This window comes from Mytilus californianus, unplaced genomic scaffold (genome assembly GCF_021869535.1).
Source record: "Mytilus californianus isolate M0D057914Y unplaced genomic scaffold, xbMytCali1.0.p SCAF_5, whole genome shotgun sequence".
NCBI classification, from domain to species: Eukaryota; Metazoa; Mollusca; class Bivalvia; order Mytilida; family Mytilidae; genus Mytilus; species Mytilus californianus.
This window is the reverse complement of record NW_026262701.1, coordinates 57710140-57733844: the sequence shown is the minus strand read 5'-3', so window position 1 is coordinate 57733844 and position 23705 is coordinate 57710140. Positions and strand designations below refer to the sequence as shown.

The window sequence follows — 23705 nt, the reverse complement described above, 5'->3', positions numbered from 1 at the left end:
TTTAGTCCAACACATGTAACAGTTTCTCAACCATACTTTAAAAATAGCAGACGTAACAAAATTGTGAATTACAGTTGTTATTGGAACACGGTTTTGACCATACTATGTTATTGACAACTTGAAGTAAATATTCTTTAAAAAAAATAATTTAAAGAGACCTTTACAACCTTTCTATACATTTCATATACAATTGTATGGTAGTCCAAGGACATCAATATTTCATATATAATCGCCTCGGATATTCATGACTTTTCCTTTAAGTGAGATAGAAGTTGTCCTTTTAATCTTTATATAATTTTACAGTTAATTAACTTGTAAAATTATGTTTAATTTATAATTATGATTCATTGATCGTTATTTTCCATATATGCATTAAATATAAACGTTGATACTCTCCGGGAACCAGGAAGAAGGTATCGTATTACATATTTCCCATTGGCACCAGGTGCTATGGTGTCATTTCTAAAGTTTTTTTTTAATTTCACTTGAATAGACCTTTGTTAGACAGAAGGAGATTTTTATCTATCTTTACATATTGCTAGCTTTATGTTCTCACATTTGGCAAAGGATCTAAATTTAAATATATATACACTTACATATCTTGTAAATTTTTAATTCTTCGTCAATTTAAAAATCGCGTTAAATAAAATCGAATGAAAAGTTATCATATCATCACTCAGCGAATTGGATTTTATATTTTGGTATTCATTTTTGGTATTCTTTTTCCGTGGCAAGATTTAAAGAATCTTTGATAATTGTTAGTGACAGATGGTGTACAGATCTCGAGGACACCCTGCAATGAAATTTAGAATGTAGAAACTCATATTAACTCGCCCAGTTTGTACCATGAAAACGAGTGGCAAATATAGCGATCCGTACAGTCGGCATATTGTAAAACATTATTTCCAATACTCTGTTAGTTATAGCAAAAACAAAACAACTCTTTAAAGATATCAGGATTATCGGTTTGAACACCAAGCGCGCGTGTCGTCACTGGCGCTCGACAAAAAGGTAAATGGGAAACAAAAAAGGTTTCTGGTCGACTTAATATCAAACTAACAGGTAAAGTTATTGGAGCTTGCTTATGAATAAATACGAGATTGTTTGATACAGAATAAGTTGTTATATATTTTGTCTTCAGTGGTTGAAAAAATTCTTTTATGTTAGGCAATTGGTCAAAATTAAAAGGGTGAGTTTAAGGTCTAGTGAAAACTAGTGTATTCCGATGCCCGTCTTTTAACAGGAAAATCATTAATGATTGTCTTGCAGACGTATCTCAATATTGTTATGATTGAAAAAATTTGGTGTCGATGGCAGGTTACTTCTGGTACCGTTTCATTTTCTGACACTTGAAATCAGCCCCGCTCAGTCTAGTGTTCTGTATTGTGCTTTATAAACTGTTTGTCCTTCCGTCATTTTTTCGGTATTTGTGACTTGGCGTTGTCAGCTTGTCTTCGACTTATGAGTTGAAATATCCCTTTTGGTATCTTCCGCCTCCATTTCCTCATTTTATAGACTCTGGACAACTAAAATATTTAAAAAAAAAATTTGTTGCTATGATAGGCGAAAGAAGAATTTAATTTGAACTCTCCATATAAACTACCATACCATCTATTCTGTGTTAAAAGTTAACCAAACCGATGAATAAATATAAGTTTAAAATCATGACTGAGGCAAAAGAAAGTTGGAAAGTATTTTCTTCTCTTCAAAAAAGACTGTCCCTATATTTGTTTTACGAGGGTAGATACAAATGAACTAGATTCTACAAGTTGATTTCCAGAATTACAGAATTGTATTATACCAGCAGAAATAGAAAAAATTTAGATTAAATTGGTAAACAAATGTTTCAAGATTTATAACTTTTGATTTTTTTAAAAGATATTCTTTTTTTATTTTCGGCCTTATCAAATAGTTTATAGCTATTCAGTTCATCGGCTCGGGAATAGTAATAACTTTATAAACAAGTTAACACCAGGGGTTGACTTTGGTATAGAAATATGGTCATCCCTGAATTTTTCCCTTTCCGACAGTAAAGCCTTTGCTAAATTTGGGGGTTCGTTTGGCTCTGTATAAATTCGCAGCCTCATCAGGTCAGAATGTGACGTTAAATCCAATGTCTAGTGTAGGTAGAATGCTCTCTGCTAGTTAATGCATTCTTGCAACAACTCATTCTGATGGATCTGTAGGTGGTCTGTTACAAGGCAAATGTTAGGCCTCTATATTTTCAGCATACTGCGCTACTACCAAATTTCCCACTCTAAATCCCGGTCGGCATATCTTGCAGAACTATTGTATAAATTGTTAGTTTTTTTTTTGTGGTCCTGAATTTACGTAAACTGATTGTCAATGAATGTTCGGCAAACAATTATCAACAAATCAATCATAGAAACAAGTACCAACAAAATTAGAACATTGAGGTCACTATAAATGCGCTCAACTACAAGTTCTATTGTTGTAACCTGTGAAGTGTAGTTCATCAATTAATTGATTGATGGTGTTTAACGCAACTTTCAGCAAAATTGGCAATATCATGGCGGCCAGCTTTTACTTGTGGAGAAAGCCGGAGAAACCGGAGAGGACTGTAGCTAACCATCAATTAAGAGTTCGAGTTAAAGTTTAGGTTATAGTTCGATTTATGCTTCCAGTTAGAAATTGAGCCAAAATTCGAGATAAAGGGGGATTAGGTGCCTGCCGAAAATTAGAAAAAAGATAAAATAAAACGATTTTTTAAAAACAAAATGGAGGTTTCCCGCCATCCCTTGGACCCGCACGCTCTTCTGTCATCATTGTCTGCATACAAATAGTTAATTACATTTAACAGTATTATTTGAATACAAATAATTGTTCGTTCATGATAGTGAAATGTATTACCAACTTACACGTCTTGTATATTTCTAGTTTTTGATCAATTTAGAAACCTCGTTACAAATTCATTCTACTGAAAATTAATAATATCATCACTCAGCGGATAAGATTGCACATTTTGACATTGATTTCCTATCGGATGATAAAAAAAGTCTGAAATATTCATTATTGACATATGGTCTACGGCAGAGATTTGATTTTGCGTCAAATGAAAGTCTTCGAGCCATGATTTGAGTTAAATTTATACAAACTCGAATTCTAAATTGAAGTTCAACTCGAACTCTTACTCGAAAAGCAACTCGAACACTAACTTGAAATTTGGGCAAAAACTCGAACGATAACTTTAACTCGATCTTTATCTCTAACTCGAACTTAATCTCAAACTCAACTCGAACTTAATCTCAAACTCAACTCGAACTAAAAGCTGAACTCCACGGAGAGAACCACAGACATTTTGCTGGAAAATGCAGGAAATTGATGCTCAGCATCAAAGGAGAAGGTATGAATAGGTCACTTGTTTTACCCCTTGATTTCAAAGAGTAATTTAAATCTATATAATATCTTCTTTCAAATTTTTACAAGACATTACTCTATCTGCGGACATAAGTATTTCTATTTTTATGAGTTGACTGATTATTGGCATTAGGGCTTCTCATTTCTTCATTTAGTGAAAAACCTTAAAAAAACCAGCAAAATAACGCTCATTTTGAGATCATTTCATTAATAATTAGAAACGATCAACAACTTCAAACTAAAGGTATTTTGCTACGAAATGGATAAAAATATGTAAATTTGTGTTAAATATCTTTACGTGTAGAGCTGTTGTTCATATATTTATATTTAGACTAAAAACAATGATTATTTTGGTAAAGAAAGTCAGTTAAGTCATGTTTTTTTCTAAAATAAAGTGTCCAGATTATACCAACCTGTCCATTTATCAATAAACTTTTGAAAGGCTTGAATAGGTTTACCATTTTTTCCATTTCCAGGGGCCAAATAAAAGCTAATTATACCTCCACCTTTCTCTTGTATGATTAAAAGTACCACCTTAAAATAGATATGTAAAATGATCTATATTATGTGTCTGTAGATTTTATGTCTATTCTTCTATCATAATATGAATAAGATAATATCTTGCAACTACATCTTTCATTAGCTATCTTACATAAACAAATAATATCAAATAGTCATGTTAGATAAATGTTTACAATTGACAACCAAGAGTCAACAGTCTAGAGTTGAGACATTTAAATAAGGTAGCATCTCAAACGTATGTATTTCATGATTGATTTACTCGATGCATAGTCAGCTTTAATAATATCATCCAATAGATATATAATAATTATCTTAGAACACAGCTCTTTTAGAAATCAATTGGTAATGCAAGTCATTCCATATGTTCTATGATCTTAATTTTGGTTGATTGCTTGGTTGGTTGGTTGATAAAATTTTTGCATAATATCAAATGACACCTTCTTAATACCGATCGGTTAATTGGGCGTTTGGCTGTGTTAGTAGATTGCTTGGTTGATTGATTGATGAAATGATTTATTGATAACTTTTTGATACTTTGCATAATGTACAGAGACAGTGACGAATATCTTACGAACATTTTTTACTAAGGGAACAGGTTAAATGCTCTCCTTCTACGAAAGAGAAACAGGACGGGGTCCACTTCTTCGGTTTAATTCACGGATTTGATGCTCTTGGAACAATTAAGCGAAAAAGAAAATACGATGGAATTTACAGGCATTAAAAAAAAAGTAGTTCAGACCCAGGTCCGAGGACCCTGGAAATTTATAAAAGAAAATGCAGGAATATGTTTTGAGAGGAAACTAGAGGCTCTAAAGAGCCTGTGTCGCTCACCTTGGTCTATGTGCATATTAAACAAAGGACACAGATGGATTCATGACAAAATTGTGTTTTGGTGATGGTGATGTGTTTGTAGATCTTACTTTACTGAACATTCTTGCTCCTTACTACTATCTCTATCTATAATGAACTTGGCCCGGTAATTACAGTGGAAAATACTTTGTAAAAATTTACAAAAATTTACAAAATTTATGAAAATTGTAAAAAATTGACTATAAAGGGCAATAACTCCTTAAGGGGTTAATTGACAATTTTGGTCATGTTGCCTTATTTGTAGATCTTACTTTGCTGAACATTATTGCTGTTTACAGTTTATCTCTATCTATAATAATATTCAAGATAATAACCAAAAGCTGCAAAATTTCCTTAAAATTACCAATTCAGGGGCAGCAACCCAACAACGTGTTACCTGATTGGTCTGAAAATTTCAGGGCAGATAGATCTTGACCTAATGAACAATTTTATCCTCATTAGATTTGCTCTAAATGCTTTGGTTTCAGAGATATGAGCCAAAAACTGTATTTTACCCTATGTACTATTTTTTAGCCATGTCGGCCATCTTGGTTTGCGGGCGGGGTCATCGGACACATTTTTTAAACTAGATACCCTAATGATGATTGTGGACAAGTTTGGTTAAATTTGTCTCAGTAGTTTCAGAGGAGAAGATTTTTGTAAAAGATTACAAAAATTTACGAAAAATGGTTAAAAATTGACTATAAAGGGCAATAACTCCTTAAGGGGTCAACTGACTATTTTGGTCATGTTGACTTATTTGTAGATCTTACTTTGCTGAACATTATTGCTGTTTACAGTTTATCTCTATTTATAATAATATTCAAGATAATAACCAAAAACGGCAAAATTTCCTTAAAATTACCAATTCAGGGGCAGCAACCCAACAACTGGTTGTCCGATTCATCTGAAAATTTCAGGGCAGATAGATCTTGACCTGATAAACAATTTTCAGATTTGCTCTAAATGCTTTGGTTTCAGAGATATATGCCAAAATCTACATTTTACCCCTATGTTCTATTTTTAGCCATGGCGGCCATCTTGGTTGGTTGGCCGGGTCACCGGACACATTTTTTAAACTAGATACCCCAATGATGTTTGTGGCCAAGTTTGGTCAAATTTGGCCCAGTAGTTTCAGAGGAGAAGATTTTTGTAAAAGTTTACGGACGACGGACGACGGACGACGGACGACGGACGCAAAGTGATGAGAAAAGCTCACTTGACCTTTCAGGTCAGGTGAGCTAAAAAGGAGAGGGTGTTTAACACTTGCATGTTCTTAGAAATACCATGATTTAGATACAAATAAACATGTTGCGCTGACCTGAAATTAGAAATTAAAGGAGAGCCATGTCCCACCTATTTGCTCTTTGGAACTTAACCCCGTGGTTTATTTTTAAATCGAAGAAATTCCTTATCACCCTGCTCAATTACTTGGAGGAGAGACATTCATCATTCTGTGACTGTGGGTAAAGAATGTGCGTTAAATGTGCAACAATCAATGAACCAATCAATTATCCAATCAAGCAGATGAATCAAGCAAATCAATCTATTAACGGATGCTTAATTTGTCAAATATGAAATTATGAGCAATTTCAATCATACAATCAATCAATCAATCAATCAATCAATTAAAATACCTACGAATCATCGAAACCAACAAATCAACATGAATAATTTGTAATGGACGTTATGCAAACAGTTTATCAAGTAACTGATCAACCAATAATCATAATAGAAAAGATGACAAGACTTCACTTACTTTTATATTTATTGGAAAGCTATTGGTTTGAAGAGTAAATCAATAATTAGATTTTTCCTTTTGAAATGATCCTTCATTTAAATGTCTCAACTCTTGTCTCTCCACACTTAATTGTTAAATGTAAGCATTTCTCTAACATATCTATCCAATAGCATATGAAGTGATAACACCTTTAAAGAAGTTCTGTTTTATTTCTTTTATATCTCATTTAGGAAGGTTAACTTTACCATATACCTCTTTTTTTATCGATCGTAATTTGTTTTGACTATAGCAATACATAGACATGCAAACAATTGGCATTTTCAGCCTTTTTTTAATTGGTCAATATGTTTTCAGTGGGAATTTACAACGTAATTCCGAAATGTCTATAATTAGTAAAATTCAAACTGTGTAAATTAATCTCGTCCTGTGTTATTGACGAAAGAGCAGTACAGCAATGAAAAAGCTTTTTAGTGTTTTCCTGACTTTAACTGCTTGTGTATTATATGTAGAATTGACGACAGGTTAGTAAATATTTAAGTCCCAGTCTTCTTAAAAATCTGTTAAATTGTTTCCATATCTTAGCAATTGCTTCTTTCTTTAAATACGTTTTTTTATATAGTTTTATAGATTTTTAACGAAATACTAATATTTAACTTAACTTGGATAATCGGTATATATTTCCTCAGATAGAAATTTCTTTGCCAGAATGGAGATTTATCCATTCTTTTTTTCAAAAAACATAATAATAAGTATGGGTCACCGTGCTATTTTTCAAGCTACAAGACGCACAAAATTGCACAGATTTGCATAGATTGTTCATTAAAAAACTTTTTTGTGAATAAAAAGAAATCTATGCGATAAAATTTGGAAATAAAATATGAGAAGATAGGTTTTAGAATATGCTTTAAGAAAAAATTAAGAAAGAATTGTGTCCTCGATCTTATTATCTTGCTACACGTAAAACAAATTTGAAAATTTCTCTATCATTCCTTCATAAAAATTTTACTATTTAAGTTATCTCCCCTAAAACGGCTAAGTTGACAATTTGAACACAAATATCTAGTATTTGATAAATCAATCTGAATAATGTAATAAATCACTTGTTTTTCTTTATTCAAATAAACAGTCTAACCCATTAATGGCCAATCTGTCTCAAAATTTGCAGATTTAAGCAAAAAACTAGACCTGCTATTCTACAATCCAAGATGGTGGTATACAGTTTCAAATCTACCATAAAAGTGTTGAATATAAATATGTTTTTTTTTAGCCGACCGTGCGAGGGCTGAACAGCCAGTCAAGGTCGTTAAACACTTCCATTTGTTGTTGTTTGTTTTGTTTCTCAATGACAGATGACAAAATACTTTTATAAAACTGGCTTCAATGTCTTTAAAATACGTATGGCGCTTAAAAAGAGTCCTCTTCATAACAACTCAAAAGTTGTGAAACAACTTGGACTTAAGTTTAATTCAGTTGTTAATGTTTAATGTTTTTATTTTGGAAACTTTTTTTTTAATAGGTTTGCCTACCGAATATTAACTTTTTAGGGATGAATCTAATTCGATTAGTTTCTCTATCCGGTCGTACATTATCATGGGTGTAATAAGATGGGCTCAACATTTGTATGAGCAAGGAGCACACATTTGTTAAGCCCTGATCCCTACTGACTGAGCTAGGAGTTCATCATAGGACCATAGAGACCTATTAATGGAACCAGGTGCCCCATCAGAAGAGCCCGTCGACCTATCAGTAGAGTCTGAGGCCATGCTGTGGTGTATGGAGCCCAACGATGAAATTAGGAGTGACCCCGGAGCCCATCTCATCCCAATGTATCCCCAAAGTGCATTTCATGAAAAAGTAACAACATTATCTCCAAAAACAAGTTTTCTGACATGTCATTATAAAATAATTTTTTGGGGGCTTGATTTATTTCGATATGATCATGGTTTGGCCCTTTATGCCAAATTTTACAACAAGCGAAAGAGAGGGGGTAGAGTATAGGCATACAGGACCCACTCCTGACCTAATCAATTTGATCCCGCAAGAATTGTTTATATTTGAATAAGACAGTTATGGTATATTTATCTAAGCGCTCTACATCTAAGCAAGTATTTGCTGTTTCCGTAACTGAAAACACTGCAGATATTGACGTAAAAGGCGAAGAAAACTGATTTTTGTTTTAGAGGCGGTTAGGATGTTTGTACTTTTTTTGTATGCAACGATTTAGAAAAATTACCCTAGGCGATTTAAACCTATGTTCAAGTTTAGAATTGAGCTGGTACTTAGTGGTACCAGCGGTGTTTTCTGACTAGTATTTGTGTAGATAAATTACTTACTTAATATTGAAAATATTAAATGATCTGATTCTAAGCTCGCCTAGGCCTATAAGGTCATGTGAGCTTTTGCTATCACTTGGCGTATGTCCTCGTGGTCCAGCGTCCGGGGTTCGGCGTCTTGTTTAACTTTTTCAATGATTTTCTGCTCTAAAACGTCCTATCCAATTTCAACTAAACATGGTGTGAAATGTCATAATGGTATCTTGATTAAAGTTTGTGTTTTATTTTTCCGGTCAGTGAACAAACATTCCCACCATGGCTTAAAATGGAACATATGGTAAAATGCATTCATAGTCTAATATCTTGAAAACTTGAACAGATAAAAACATTTGATAGCAATTACGCTGAGATTGTCAGTTTATTTTCGACTTATGAGTCTAAATCTTCCTTTTCTTATCTTTCGCAGATCTTGTCAACATCAAACTTTTCCTGATTGCACCAAAATCATTAGATCACTCCTTAAGGAGATATTGACTTTAAGTGACGAGTTTTGATTAATGTTCATGTTTTTGCCTGTTAGCTCGTAAGCTTTAGTAGATAGATAGAAACTGTTGAAGACAACAATAATCAGCACTGTGAATTTGTTTTTATCAAAATATGCATACATGCACGATATTTTTCACCTTGGGACAGATAGACGTTACTTTTTTTTGTTTCAAAAGATCATCTTCTTTACATAAGTATGTTCTAAATTTGTTTAACAACTCTGTGGGTATAATTCGTTTTTTTTATTAAATTTCAAGATTTTAGAAAAAAAACGGCATTTTTGTGTTAGCGGTTTATATAGTTTTAAAAGATTCATCGGTGATCTGTTCATAGAAATTGGTAAAAATAATTCTATGTACTCGTTTTTAAGCTAAAGGTAGAAAAAAAGAAAGGAAAAGTAATTGTCTTATGTCAGGAAAACTAATATAGATAGAGGAAATCGAACGGGACAAAAATGCTCCAAATGTCTACCTCCGTTTTGCACCAAAATTATCAGATGATTCCCTTCATGTGGGGCTGTTGCTCTTAAATTACGATTTTAATTTTCATTTTTTGATTAAAACCATAAAAACTCAATTAAATAAGTAGGAACTGTGATTGGAAAAACTGATCAGCAAAATAAGATCGACAAGAATCCCAAAAATGATCGAAACCATAATTATGACCCGTCAAGGAGCAAATGCTATAGCCTTAAAGGCAATTTTGACTAATTTCGTGTCCGTTGTAACATTTCTACAGATGGTGTGAAGGATCCTTCATGTATCTTTTATAAAGTTTGTTTTCTACTTATCCCGGTGAACAAACTTGTCCGCCAATACAAGATCTACTAACTTAACAGCTAACTCTATATCAAAATGGCATATCTTTACGTTGAACACATTCATGCTCTTTGGAGCCTCTTGTTCAATAATCTTCTCCGCTGACACTAGAGAGGACCGAATTCAAACAAACATAAGATGAATGATCTTTCGGGTAAAAGTATAAAGTTTTGATTATTTAATCCTGTCGAGAAACATGTCCGTCATAGCTAAAATAAAAGTAAAATGCATAAATTGTTTTATTTCTTAAAAACTATATTAGAAAAAACTGACAGAGGCAAGAATGTTCAAAATGTCCAGATCTATCTTCTTTCTGTTGGAACCGAATTATGAAAGGATTTCTGAAGGAGTTATTGTCTTTATGTGACTATTTTGGCTAATTTTCATGTTTTGGTTTATCAACTAAACACACTATATAAGATAGGTAAAAACTGTTAAGGGAAATAATAATCAGCAATATGATTTCTATAAAAAAATGGTAAAAATTAGCAAAACCACTGGATGACCCTTCAAGGAGTTATTGACCGTTTATGACGATTTTGGCTATTTGTTTTGTGTTTTTACCTATTATCTCAAAAACTATTATAGACAATTGTAGGCAGGTATAAACTGTTACCAGCAAAACATTATCAGAAGTACAAGATCTTCAAAAATAGCAATATAACGGACACAATAAGATGGGTTATTAAAACCTTAAACGACTTATGTTTTGTATCTCTTGTTTCAAAGATCTTCTTCTCTGAAACAAATGAACCAAATGTTGGTTGATAATCTTTTTTGATGTTTGTGGATTTCTTTTTTCGGTCAAAAAAACAACAAACATGGTTGCCATGGCTAATGGAAAACAGAACATAACATAAGATAAAATGCATTACTTGCCTTTTATCTTGAAATATATATTAGATAGAGAAAATCTGACAGGGGCAAAAATGCTCAGAGTGACAGGATTTACCGACATTTTGTTTACACCAATATGTTTTTAAAGAAGTTTTGAATTTCATATATAGCGGCATCGAACACCACTGAAGAGAAATTTATTGTCGAAATGCATAATTGGTTCCATTGATGTTATCGTTGCCAATATTTCCGAAACCATCGGATGACTCTTGAAGGAGTTATAGTCTGTGAATGACGATTGATGATTATTCTTAGTGTGTTTGCCTTTTATCTCAAAGAGTATAATAGATAAGTAGAAACTGTAAAAAAAAAGATCAGCAATACAGGATATACAAACTAACAATACGACCGATACCATTAGATGAGTATTTATAGAAGTTGTTGGCCTTAAAACATTTATTATACTAATTTTATAATTTTGCAAATTATTTTTAAAACTTTAATGAATAGGCTAAAACTGTAAATAGTAAAAATGCTCAGCTATACAAAAACAGATAAAATGCTAGTATAGCTGTAACCAATGAATGACTTATAAAGGAGTCATTTTTTTAAATGACGTTTTTTGACCAGTTTTTGTGTTTGTGTTTAAAAGATAGGTAAAAACAAGGCACTACAAAAATGATCAACAGTACAAGATGTACAAAAATAATATATCTTATTACAATAAAGTCAAACATCTTCGTACAAAGTGAGCTATATATGAGCCTCTTTAAGAAATCATGCTTTCAACAAAATCGTACTATGGTTTGTTTAAAATTTTCTGTGTTTATTTATAACAGCAAACGACAAAGAAGCAAAAAAGTTAAATGAAATAATCCAAACAAATTATGACGTCGCCGATCAGCTGACATACAATGCATTCGTATTTTATTACGGGTGTTTGACATAATGCGTTTAAAAGGTATAATGAAAGAATAAAATAAATTTATCCTATCAACATGATCAAGCTTTATAATTTCATAGTATATAATAGGGTAAATGTTATTGTGTCAGTAGAATAAAACACTTTTAGTCTTCGTCCATTTATACATTTATTATTCACTCAAGTAAAATATTTATATATATATATATATACTTTTAATATTTTTATGACAAAAAAGATTGGTCTATACATTTTTCTGCATGCTTAATGATACTTTTTTTTACATTCTAGTGCATTACGATTTTCTATTAAATGCACCTCGTATTATCACACTTTATTTGTCACTTATGTCTCACTATAATGTCAAACTTTTCTTGATATAAAAAGTAATTATTACTTATGGTTCTTTTCATAAACATTTTTCGTAAATCATACTGAAATGTTCATGATTTTTTTAAAAAGTCGTCGGTACTTTTTTGTGAATTAACTGTTAGTACTTAAAGCATTTTCTTCTGAACAAATCCTTTGTTTTTATTGAACAGCTTCCATTGGAATAATTGCGTATGAAAAACATATTGAATGGTTTTCAGAAGTGGAATTTCGGTTTCAAATAGGTTCATTATAAACTTTCACATTTCCATCCTATTCTCTGAAACCTTTTGCCAAATTATGCTTGACAAAGTATCATAGTGATGATTGTTACCAATGTATTGAAAATTGTAATTTTAAAAGTCACCATTTAAAGGCTAATACTCGAGATAGGAGGCTACTGTCAAGTTCGGTTATGTTGCCTTAATTGAACAGCTTACTTTGCTGGTAAGGTTTACTATTATTATTTTAAATAGTTAAACTGACCAGAAAAGTAAGCTCTATAAATACTGTTTTTTTTTCTGACTTTAAAAGTTTCAAGAAGATAACGAAAAATTGCGAATTTTGCTACAAATTGACTGAAAATGTACTCTTTGCAGAGAGACTATTTTTTTAAATTTGTACTATACCCCTAACCTTTTAAGATTATTCTTCGTTCCTATATACAGTCATTACTTTTTTTTCTACGCTCAACAACTTTTATACAAAACCCATCATTTCGAATTTCGAGTCATATATTAAACCAATATTAGATAAATAGATTTGAAGGGTTAATATGAGCAGATGTGGCATAATTGCTAATTATACAAATATCCATCCAAGACCAGAATTTAAAAAGTCAATGTATATCCTTTTTCGATAATCAGAAGCGTGGAATGCAATTATTTGTTAATGACAAAACGATATAGCCCTTTTCAAATGATAATCGCAGTTTTTCTTATGTTGTGCTGTTACACGCAAACCTGTTTAACCCCTGTCCCAAGCCATGAGCCTGTTCTTCAGTGATTGTAGTTCGTCGCTGTCTATCATATTGTGGTTTATTATTGTTTTGTACATAAATAAGGAATTCCGATCGAAAATTGTATCTTACTTTTTTAACGATGTGCGTGTTTTTGGAATAAAAATTTGAAAGTTATGCTATGCTGCTCGCAAAGAGAAGCATTATTCAGGATGAAAGATAATCCTTAAAATTCGTCGACGTATATCTTCCGATCAAATTAAATTCACAATTTAAAAAAAACATTTTACAAGGAAATGGCGAATACGATAAAGTGATGCAACCCAGAGATAATTAGAATAAAACTTTTCTAATATCTGATCTAAAATGCATACTCTATATACATATACAGATAAAGAGTATGTATTATAGCTTTTAACACTTAACCAATGTAAGAAAATTGTTCAAACGTAGTTATCACAGATTGTACCCAGGTTTTTTTTTGTCAAATAAAGTGTTTACTTACCTGAAGTATTTGGCTATATAGAAATTCAAGTACATTTGAGATCGTCATACGGTGTGCGTCGACAGTAACTCATCACTTTTATGACTGGTAATCAATAACATTGTTAATGCTGAATTGTTTGTTTCTATTTGTTCTTCTTCTGTCATGTAAGCTAGAAAAAAAAATTGTTCGAGATTGCGTTAAGAGTATATGAAGGAATAAGACCTTTTAATTTTTCTAAATATTAGGTTTATTTGATTAAATTTTTCATCTACCGAATTTGATGATACAATCCATAGTCAATCGAATTTACCTTTTCCAGAGGATTCTTATTTTGTTTTATCTTAATGTCAACCATCAAGTTTTGAAATACAATTTATATTTAAAAAGAGACTTTAGCAAGCTTTAAAGGAAAACAGTATATTTTTCAAAGCTTGAACTTTTGCTCCAAAAGAAAAGCAAGCATACGCTTACACTCTGACAGTCGTGGTTTCAGACATTATAAAATTTTCACAGATATGACAAAAATATTCTGCCAAAAGTACCAAAGTAAGAGTCACATTCTTATATAAAGGCAACAGTAGTATTATACCGCTATTCGAAATTCATAAATCGATTGAGAAAAAAACAAATCCGGGTTTGTCAATTTCTCTAGAATATATCATTTTACTTTTAGTACCCATGTCCCAAAGATGGCATCATTTCGTTAGGTCGTAAATTCATTTCTGAATATTTAATCATATTAACGTTTCAAATCATATCTATACATACCATCATAAGTTGGTTGAAATTTATGGAATATATTTGTCTTAGATGACCACTGGTATGTTGCAAAAAAAGTAAAATAACACAAATACCGAACTCCAAGGAAAATTCATAAGTAAACGAAAAGTCCTTTATAATTGTCCTAGCTAAAATCCCGTCCTCTTTTCCTTGATTGTGACATCACCGAATTAAAGTCGTTACCGAATTTAATTGTTCAGGAAACAACTTTTTCTTAAGTCTAGCGATCGGTAAAACAAGTTGAATTTGGCTGAATTGTGAATGAGTAAAACTTATAAAGTGATATCTAACGTTTATGTATGTATACTTATCTTGGCAATAGCCTATAAAATTATTGTACAATAATTTAGTTGCCAGCTACAAAAATCTATGAAAACCATGCATCAATAACTCAATTAATATGTTAATGTCCATGTACATAGATCACCTTATGACTTTTGCTAATTTATGAAGGCCGAAGGGTGCCTTGCAGTTTATCACATTTTTGTCGTATGACTTTTAGAGGAACAGTAAATCAACATCTCCCCTATTGCTTTGACATAATTTCAGGGGAAACTAATATAGTCTCTTTAACAATAGTGTCGTTACCCACGTGCACCATATATATTTAATTCACATCAACATATTAAAACGTGAGAATTGTTTATGGCTTATCGAATTGAAACTTCCAAATAACGGTTGGAAATTTCATTATCAATTATATAATAATCTTTATTGCAAAATTACACCCATAAGAGTCAAAGCAATACAAACAAACAATACAATTAAATAAAATACAATGCAATATAATACAATAGAACATATTTTAAGAAAGATTTCAATTAACAAATTTATGCAAAAAGCACAATTATAAACTTGTCTGACATGGGTCTGACCCCCTCAGGTCTAAAGACCCGCTTAATGAAGACTCCAATATGTCAAACAAGTTCAGGGGTGGGGTTTAGAATGTGTTTTAGTTTATTACATGCATCAAGATGTTGAAATAATGGTACATAGTCTTGTAGATATGCAAAAAAATTTGAACGCAATGCTATGTTAATGTCACAATACAAAAAGAAATGAAATTCGTCATCTAGGACTCCACATTTTTTACATAATCGTTGTGCTCTTGGAACGTTTCTGTATCTACCCAATGCAATGCCTAGGAAATGATCACTAAGTCTTAATTTTGAGAGTAACTGCCTATGTATAAAATTATTGCAATTTAAATATTCCTCAGACTGACAATTAGTTTTGAATATCCCATAAAGACAAAGTTTAGATGAGGAATATGTATACTTAATCCGGTAATAGACTTTTAAATTGTGTTCAGTAATTTAGTTGCCAGCCATAAGAATCTTTTAAAACCTTATATAACCAACTCATTTTATATGTACATGTTTATGTAGACCTTGTTATTAAAACATGTTATAATATACAGGTCCATGTACAAATTATGACAATATAGAGAATGAAGAGAAAAGATCTTCAAGTTATATTTACGACTTCGATACAGATATAGCTATAAGTGATGATGTCTTGCAAGAGGGTTGGTATAGGATTATCAGCAGATCAGGTACAGACATGCCGACTGAACCACCAGCTACATTTAGATGTGGAACATGGTACCCCATATGGCTTAATGGTAATAATATGAATGCATGGTTTTATTCACTATATTTATATCATAATTCTATTTATGAAAGGTAATCAGTATTGAAAAATCTAAGCAAATAAGATCTGTACTTAGTGTCTTTTTGTTGTTGGGATGTACAATTACCCGGCCACGTCCACTCTGTGTTTTAGTGTTTTTGTTAGATGTATTTCTATTTGTATCCATCTGATAAGTTAAGCCTTTTTCAACTGATTTTTATAGTTTCTTCTTATGATGTACTGTTACACCACTGTCCCAGGTTAGGGGAGGGCTGGGATCCCGCTAACATGTTTAACCCCGCCACATTCTGTATATATGTGCCTGTCCCAAGTCAGGAGCCTGTAATTCAGTGGTTGTCGTTTGTTGCTATGTTACATATTTGTTTTTCGTTCATTTTTTTGTACATTGATTAGGCCGTTAGTTTTCTCATTTGAATTGTTTTACATTTGTCATTTCGGGGCCTTTTACAGCTGACTATGCGGTAGTGGCTTTGCTCATTGTTGAAGGCCGTATGGTGACCTATAGTTGTTTAATTTCTGTGTCATTAGGTATCTTGTGAAGAGTTGTCTCATTGGCAATCATACCACATCTTCTTTTGTATATATAAATGTTGAAAATATGCAGCACAACCCTATGTTTTGACCTCTGCCAAAGAATAGCAGTGCATATGAACTTTCCATTCCAGGATATGATTTTGTACGAATGTTCATAGTAAAAGTGGCACAGTTTTAGCCGTAAAAGGAGTTCTTATGGGATATTGAATTGTCTTTCTTTACAGAAATGAACCTTCCAGAGTTACATACTTGTACTGTTAAATTTTAGTTCATTTTTCACATGCTGTAAACTAACTTGAGTATGCTTTGTTAGATGTACTTTTAACTTTTCATTGTTGTAAGGATTAATGAATACAAGCTTCACATCGACTTTTGATAAAAATACATATTAAATATATCTTTTATTCTTGCAAGAATTTCAGTATGCAAAACAAGGACATATTATACGCTCCTGTCATAGTTTTTTGTCGGACGATGCTGAAAATTTTTAATTTTAATCACAATATTTACTCATAGCTCTTGCGACTAAGTACAACAATCTTGCATGTTTGTATGAATATCTGTGTCATAGATAACCATGCATATATTCATATTGATAACGAGATATGATTATCATCATAAAAAAAACAAATATGAACAGTGTTGGTTAATGCAGGCAACTATTTTTGTTAAATAAACCGTCCTGAGATATAAAAACTACGGATTTATAAAGGCCGTTTGTTATTTCGAATAGAAAACGAAATGTTTGCACTCTTTAAGAGAAGTGCACAAAATTGTTTACTTATAACGCACCACTATTGCAGTCATTTATATTATACAATTTATTACAAGTCACCAAATTTACTGATTTGTAACTTGCATATATAATTCAACACAAAGTATGAACATGAACAGTGTTAATTGAATCGGGCAAACACCGTTGTTATACAAACCATATTGAGAGATATTAAGACTACTGAACTTTAATGCCGGTTCTGTATTTTGAATAAAAAGATGAAATCGTGCCACTCTGAATTAAAGCTAACAAACTTGGTTAGTAACGGTGTATCAGTATTGCTGTCATGTATCACGTTTATACTTGACAGTCTATCCTGGGTAATCAAATTTGCTGATTTATAATATCGCCATATATATGTCAATATAAAGTACAAAAATGGGCATTGCTAATTAATGATATAAGAATCAAGTGATTAAGCTCACAAATATACACATACTGCTATATTTAAAAGCCGATGACATCTTGAACTGTTTAATAGAAAATAAATGACGTTTTATTAGAGTACAAAAAATATATGGTATGGACGTGAACTGTTTGTCTTTTAAAATTTAACCAATATATTTTTTCGATTTTTAAAGTCAGATCAGGAAATATTGTTATTCCAATCAAAGTTTATTGTGTACTGTATTGTTATATCAAGAAACAAGGGAGTTTTCAAATATTCGATGTACATTGACTCTGGTTGCGAGTTCACTAAGATTGGGGCAGATCAGACCGACAGTTAAGTAGAAAAGATGTCTGGTTGAATCGGGCTGTCCGGGTCGAAGTTAACTTTGTGCAAGATTGGTTCCAAAGGGAATGGTAGTAGCGGACTTGTCAAAAGTTTTTTCGGCAGTCATCAAAACAGTTCTAGGACCAAATCAGCTTTTTATGTTTACTTCATTATGGTCTAAAGACCCATCGGAGCAGTCCTCAAACCTGTCACAGGTCTAATATGTGTGGTAATCAAAATAACTTACTGTACCAATGTGTAGATTACTAGTATTTCTCGACTTCTTACGGAATAACATGAATCAATAGAAACTACAATTAGTGAATTTTGATTTGCTATTAATTTGACATTTGACCTTGAAAATGATTTTTTAAAATACATAAAGACGGTACAAGATTCTGATGAATGGAAAGTTTTCTTAATGACCAAATTCAAATCAAATTTAGGGGGTTCCCGAAGGGTCATCCCCATCCTATTAAATTTGAAAATATTTAAATATCTTGAAAATGAGTGAGATCCCTCTATCTGTACTATATATTTTATTGTTTGTCATATCAAGATGAACTGAAAGGTTTATAGAGAGTTCCAAGAGCTTATCACATCTCCTGTTATTTGCAAATGTTTAAATATCTTTAGTTAGTTGACATCTTTACCCCTCACCAGCTATGTTCTTGTTTGTCGTGTCCAGATGAATTGAAAGATTAATAGGACTGGTCCCATCAGCCTGCTAATTGAAAACTTGAAAAATCATATAAAAAAGTATAACAAAATAACAAAACTACCGAACTCCAAGGTAAATTCATAAAGGGGAAGTTCATTAAATCTGACAAAATGAAACGTAAGACTTTATCTATCAATGGAGCGAATGAAAATCTTCATGTTCCTGGTGTATTTCGGTACCGGCATTTTTCGAAGAAAATTATGGTTTTATAGCTAGCTAAACCTCCATCTTGTATGCTTGTCATTTATAGTTCCGCTATATTGACAAAATTGGGTGAGCAACCCAAACAGACATAATAGGATGATGTGGCAACACTTGGTATTCAGCAGCCAAAACTGTGTAGATACACATCACGGACAAACAGCACAACTGAATTAAAAATTCAAACAAACATTCAAGTAGTTCTAACATTGATGCCAACAAAAAGGTTTTTGCAGTTGATAGTACATACAGTATATAGTATACTCTTCTTCGATACAGTACAAATGAAGTAAAATATCAAGACGAGGCTAGGGTAAAAATGAAAAAAAACTCTGTAAAAACCTCTTTTGCCCGAATCACACATCTTGACCTACCTGCACCAGGATCGCTCAAAGCCAAAAACTCGATCGCTGGATGCATAAATACCGAGTCACGTCAAGAGTCATACATGTACGACCAAAAGGAACAGATAGCATAAAGACAAATAAAGGGAAAAATGTAAAGTAAATAAAAATATAGAACAGTGTATTATTTGTGAAGTAGACACTGAATCTATTAGTTCTTGGTACTTTCATATGAACTTTTTTAGAAAAAGGACGATACGCTCTTTGAAAAAACCCTGGCTCAGCAATATTTTACGCAGGCACCGATGAAGTTCTACAAAGTATGTGTAGAAATTCTAAGCTCTAACATATTGTTTGAGTTGAGAAATGTATACTCCATACGCGGGTGAAATTGGTGTAATTTAAAAATTGAAATATCTGTCGTAAAAATTTTACATGTTAAGACGTGTTTAATAAAATCTTAATATGATGTAGCGGTATGTAATGTAACTTTATCATCCTTTATGACAAACTAAATATAGTTGATCTAAAATGTACGCCATCTACTTGACACAATACAGCATGTACTATGGTACAACCCAACATAAAGCTGACGAGGAAATGCCCTACTCGACTAACGAAAGCTTTTTTTAAGCCTAGTTAGCTATATATAGGGTGATCGAGAACCGCAAAGGGAAGATCACTATCCCCTGCCATTTGAGAATTTTAATATATCTTGAAAATGGTTGGGATCCTTCCCAATATGTTCTTTTCTGACAAGTTTAGCTGAATTGAATGATATAATAGGATGAGTCCTCAGGGTGATATATTTATAGAGACAACGTTTTAAAGACTACGTAACAGCATCCTGCTATTATTACTTTTTAATAACAATATTACAGGTTCCTTACCTTCAGTCGATGATGGGGTGGTGACGAGAAAAGTTTGTACACGCACCTTTACAGATTTTTGTGAGGATTTCTGGAATATCGATATTAAAAACTGTACAGACTTTTATGTTTATAATCTGAAAACAAGCAAACGAGCAAAGTCTGCATATTGCTTTGGTGAGTATGAATAACTGTATTGAGGGAAATAGAAACATTTCAAAATCTAAAACAAAGGCTGACCGAAGCGCTTAAATTTTATTTCTTTATGGTTCTTTAGACGATATACTAAAAGGTGCCTGCAAAAAGGGAATGAAGTGGTGAATTGTTGTATTAATTGCAATCATATCACGTATCCTTATTTTTTCATGCCTTTACGCCTTTGGAGATGACCGACATATCTAGCTGTTCACTTGTTTGTTTCACGTACGATACAAAGTCTTCATTTAAAATGTTTTGTACTCTGAAAACGGCTAAAATTGAGTACTTACTTTTACAATTGTTTAGAATTGCAAGACCGAATGAAAATTATGTGGTTATATGTTATATCTAAATAACCAATACTGGTCAGAAACTTTTTATGTTATTATCATTTAATTTTCTCTCTCAATAAGATCATTTCTATTTATCGTAGATATCGTTTTTGGAATGAATGCACAAATGGCAAAGTATATTTAGCAATAAATTTATGAATTTTTCCTGCTGATATTCGTACCCTTGTTCATATTTCATATTAAGGCACAGGAGGTGTACAATGTCCAATGGGCGAGTCTTCATACAATGGGTATTATCCAGGCTGCACTAGTAAGTATATTTGGTATTTTTAAAGATCTTTCTTTTAAGATATAAATTACATTGGCGTCCTCTGATAGTGACCAATGGCGTGTATTTTATACTATGGCAAATTGTCATGATAGAATTATCATATATAAATATATTTGTTTTCAACGTTGATCGGTATCAGATAAGAAGAAACTATTGAAATTTATCAAAATTATAAAACTGTGAAGTTATGCAATGGAAAACATTTATTTGCATAGCGTTTGTCTATCATTAAGAAAATCTGACCAAGTTGGAAAGAGAGAAAATAATGTGTCATTGAAATTATTTAATTTGGGATGGAAAAATGGTTTTTAAAAACATTAATTGAATACAAAACAAATCGCGTTTTGGCCTTAATAAATGGTTTAATAAGAAAACAACGATCTGTAAACATTAGACCTACTAAGCAATTACAACTTGTAAATTGTAATTTGGAAAGCCCTCTCGTTCAAAGATCACGGAGTCATCACACTTCTTTCTACTAAAACGTAAGGAAAATCGATGACTACACAATGTATATCAGTCATGTTTATATCAACATTTTTCTCAATGGAGAAGTAGGGATTTCCATTATCAAATACATAAAACAAACAAGTATTTTTGTACGCTTATGCTTTATACGTTTTGCTGTTACAAGCTTATTACTACGTAGAGTATTTGTTTACTAACATAACAATATTAACGTAAGCTGTGAATTATCATTTTTAGAATAAATACATTCACTTGAGAAAAACTAATTTGAAACCCGGATTTCTGCTGTTTTGAAAATGTATTCTTAGCCAAGTTTATATGTTTATGGTATATCTATTCTATACTTGTTGCGTCCTATTAATATATCGTTGTTTGGTAATTTTAACGTTTCATAAAGTGTTGCTTGAACTGTCTCTCAATTTGAGATCAAAAATACATTTTTGGTGATGAAATAAATGCAAGTTTTTATGAAAATTAGTTCATCTGTTCATCAATGTATTTGTCATGTTGCTATAGACACAGGGTTTCCAACTGCTGAAATAATACCACATGTAGTATCAACATTAGATGACGGACCTCCTGCTAATCCGGACGAATCTAAAATTCCAAGTCTTGTCGTTGTCTTCCAGTGCATGTTTGATCAAGTTTCAAACTACGTGTACGATGTCTATTGGTATATAAATGAATATTATGTCACCGAACACAACAACAAATTGTACAGTAGTATAAGACAAACAGACCTTCGTCCCGATGACTGGGTTGGAAATCATTACATGAATATGATAGTAAGCTTATGTACATTAATTTAAGAAGCACTCAAATATTACTATTAACCAAAAATATCTTGATAGCAGACATAATTTTACTTGTTATTGGCCACATGACAGACACTGCAAATAAATTGAAACTGTATTTCTTTTCTGAGATATTCCGGAATTGTTATATAAGGTTCATGGTGCTATTTTTCAAAATATAGGTGAAAGGTTTTTTGAAATATTGATCGTCTGTTATCTGAATTTTTCTTTGTCGTTATTTATTTTTCTTCCTTCTTTTTCTAATGATTATTAGTATAACCTTATCATCATTTATTTCGATATTTTTGTTTATTCAAAAGTACTTTCATTACAGTACGTAACACGGAATATGTCCGAATGTGTTGTACAGTGGTATCAATACAATACATGTGGGCGATTTGCGCATCTGACCTTAAAAGCAGGACAAATACTTTTTATATAAATCATAAATAAATGTACTCAGTATATTACGTTGTAATCTTATATAATTATTTAAGAGAGAAACAAATCATAGATCAAACAATTATTAACAAATGTCATTTCATAGGTAAGGTGTTCTGTAAGACTACGAAATGGAGCTGAAAGCCTTCCAGGTCCTTATTATGACAGTAACTGGTTCAAAGCCGGTTTATACGTAAGTAACTGTTCTCTGATGCCGCTTTTATAGCAAACAGCTTTCAAATAACATTGATCTGTAATACGTTCTGTATCGTAATGTACCTCTCTTTTATTTCTTTAAAGATACAATACGACATTATTGTTTTCAGGTAGATACATTGAGTCTTTAAAGCAAAAAATATTACCTGCATTTAGGGATTGAGACATTTAATAGTACATTCCTCTGTAAGCAATGTGTAGATACACGTATTGTTTATAGCAAGTAGCTTAATAACAACATTGATCTGTCATCAGTTTAATACCGTTACGTACCCCCAGTGTATTGTCCCCTGCGCAACGCTTTGTGCGGGTCATAGAAATACCGGTCAGCCGTCCATCCGTGCGGTCTTGTTAGCGCTCTCACTAACAATATTTTCCAGACTTTTATAAAATTTATATCTCAAATGTTTATGCCAGCAGTGTTCCGGATGACTGCGACAAAAAGCGCTGGTCAACATTTTTAAAAAGGGGTTATGTCACTTTGAAAATCAAATTAAACAAATTATATGAAAAATTGAGTTGTAAATGCTCTGAAGCCTACATTTTGTGTCCGATGTTCATGAAATCATATCAAAGGTATATTGTAGTAATGCCACCAAATATTTCAAAAATAAGTGCCGATCAACTATTTCTTAAGAAACTTAGTACCTTGGAACAGTAAATTATATGAAA

The 23705-nt window shown here is 32.1% G+C and overlaps 1 protein-coding gene and 1 long non-coding RNA gene across 3 annotated transcripts in view; one reads left to right on the top strand and one right to left on the bottom strand.

Annotated features, from left to right (window-relative positions):
* Nucleotides 1-198: 198 nt before the first annotated feature.
* On the bottom strand, nt 199-6683 carry LOC127701982 (uncharacterized). Its single transcript, XR_007982262.1, has 3 exons — nt 6509-6683; nt 3792-3912; nt 199-1526 (listed from the first exon to the last, which is right to left on the bottom strand). It is a non-coding gene; the product is annotated as an uncharacterized LOC127701982 (long non-coding RNA).
* A 233-nt stretch (nt 6684-6916) lies between these two features.
* Nucleotides 6917-23705, top strand: part of LOC127702954 (von Willebrand factor D and EGF domain-containing protein-like) — a 48392-nt gene continuing 31603 nt past the window's right edge. For both annotated transcript variants that reach the window (XM_052207279.1, XM_052207280.1), the window contains exons 1-6: nt 6917-7011; nt 15901-16104; nt 20305-20469; nt 21028-21093; nt 22099-22367; nt 22924-23010. In XM_052207279.1, coding sequence (XP_052063239.1) covers nt 6945-7011; nt 15901-16104; nt 20305-20469; nt 21028-21093; nt 22099-22367; nt 22924-23010 — 858 coding nt within the window. In that variant the 5' untranslated portion in view covers nt 6917-6944. The remainder of the gene's footprint in view (nt 7012-15900; nt 16105-20304; nt 20470-21027; nt 21094-22098; nt 22368-22923; nt 23011-23705) is intronic.